This window comes from Ceratina calcarata, unplaced genomic scaffold (genome assembly GCF_001652005.2).
Source record: "Ceratina calcarata isolate Rehan_Ccalc_2016 unplaced genomic scaffold, ASM165200v1 scaffold517.2, whole genome shotgun sequence".
NCBI classification, from domain to species: Eukaryota; Metazoa; Arthropoda; class Insecta; order Hymenoptera; family Apidae; genus Ceratina; species Ceratina calcarata.
The window spans coordinates 693406-694590 of record NW_017176301.1 but is presented as its reverse complement, the minus strand read 5'-3'; the positions used below and the strand labels follow the sequence as shown (position 1 = coordinate 694590).

The following is a 1185-nucleotide window of genomic DNA, read 5'->3' as shown; positions in this document are numbered from 1 at the left end:
GTTCGCGCCTGCCGAGGGTGGCGGTACACGCGTGCTCGGGATCACGGGACTCCTTCGAGGCACTACCGAGTGATTCCCGTTCGTTCTGCTGTTTTCCAACGGCTCCTCCTCTGAAAAATAAATAAAAAATCGATTTTTAATAATAATATCAAAAACGAATTATGTGATGCCGTCGTTCAGTTAAATTCGGCTCAGCTTTATTAACTGTTCGCGAATCTACGAAGACGCTGGTTTTATCGAGAGATACGCGAACAGCTGTTGGCGAATTCAGAAACTTCGATTCGAGCGAGAGCCGAACGGAGCGATTCCTCGCGTTCTACGAGGCAGGCGACAAAGCTCTTCCCCTTTTACTCGTTCTATTCTATGCCATGGACCTGAATGACTGCGTTCTCGCCTAAGATTAGCGAACGGAGGGGCGACGGATTCAATGCTTTTACGATCTCACAATCTCCAATTAAGAAAAATTTCTCGTGCGAAACTCGGAGGGTGGAATCTGATTTTTTTAATTCAGATTTAGAACAATAAAACTGCATTTCTATGCATAATAATTGTCTGATTTTTTTTATTTGTTAAACAGCTTTAAAGCTCCTTTCAATTTTCACCCCTTTAACTCCCTTTAATCTTTTATACGAAGAAATAAGTTCTATTTATAATACGTTCTTCACTCAGCGTTATGATAATGTTACGAGATAATCAGAAAATTCTATCAGGGCTACAAGATTACTTGGACTGATTCTGAACGAACTGCGATCACGAACGATCGAGTCCTTCGCTAGAACGAACGGATCGACGATTTTCGCGCACCGTTCCATTGGTCGCGATGCTATAAATTAGCGCAGCACGTGTACGCGCATGTAACTAACTCATTCATGTACCGAGAGACTTGGCAAGGATCCCTCGCATAGCTCGACGCTTCCTAAATCTATTCCGGGCTTAAAGACGACGCCGTGTAACCGTACGTATCTACCGAGAGAAGAGAGAGAGATGTAGAAGGCAAGGGTAGGTAGGTACCTTGCACTCGGTGCATCGCTGCCTTCCTTCAACGAACACCGAAACGTGCTTCGCAAACGCAACTATGCGAGCTACTACGAAATCCAATTTCTCTTACAAATTTGCATGAATTATAAAAACTTCTATTCGGACAGATCGAAAATTTTATACACACTTCGTCGATTCAATTTACAT

General features: G+C 43.2%; 1 protein-coding gene across 1 annotated transcript in view; it reads right to left on the bottom strand.

Annotated features, from left to right (window-relative positions):
* The window catches only part of LOC108628320 (uncharacterized), a 17300-nt gene that overhangs the window by 1624 nt on the left and 14491 nt on the right, over positions 1–1185 (bottom strand). The window contains exon 4 of the mRNA XM_026816401.1: positions 7–110. Within this exon, the coding sequence (XP_026672202.1) occupies positions 7–110 (104 nt within the window). The remainder of the gene's footprint in view (positions 1–6; positions 111–1185) is intronic.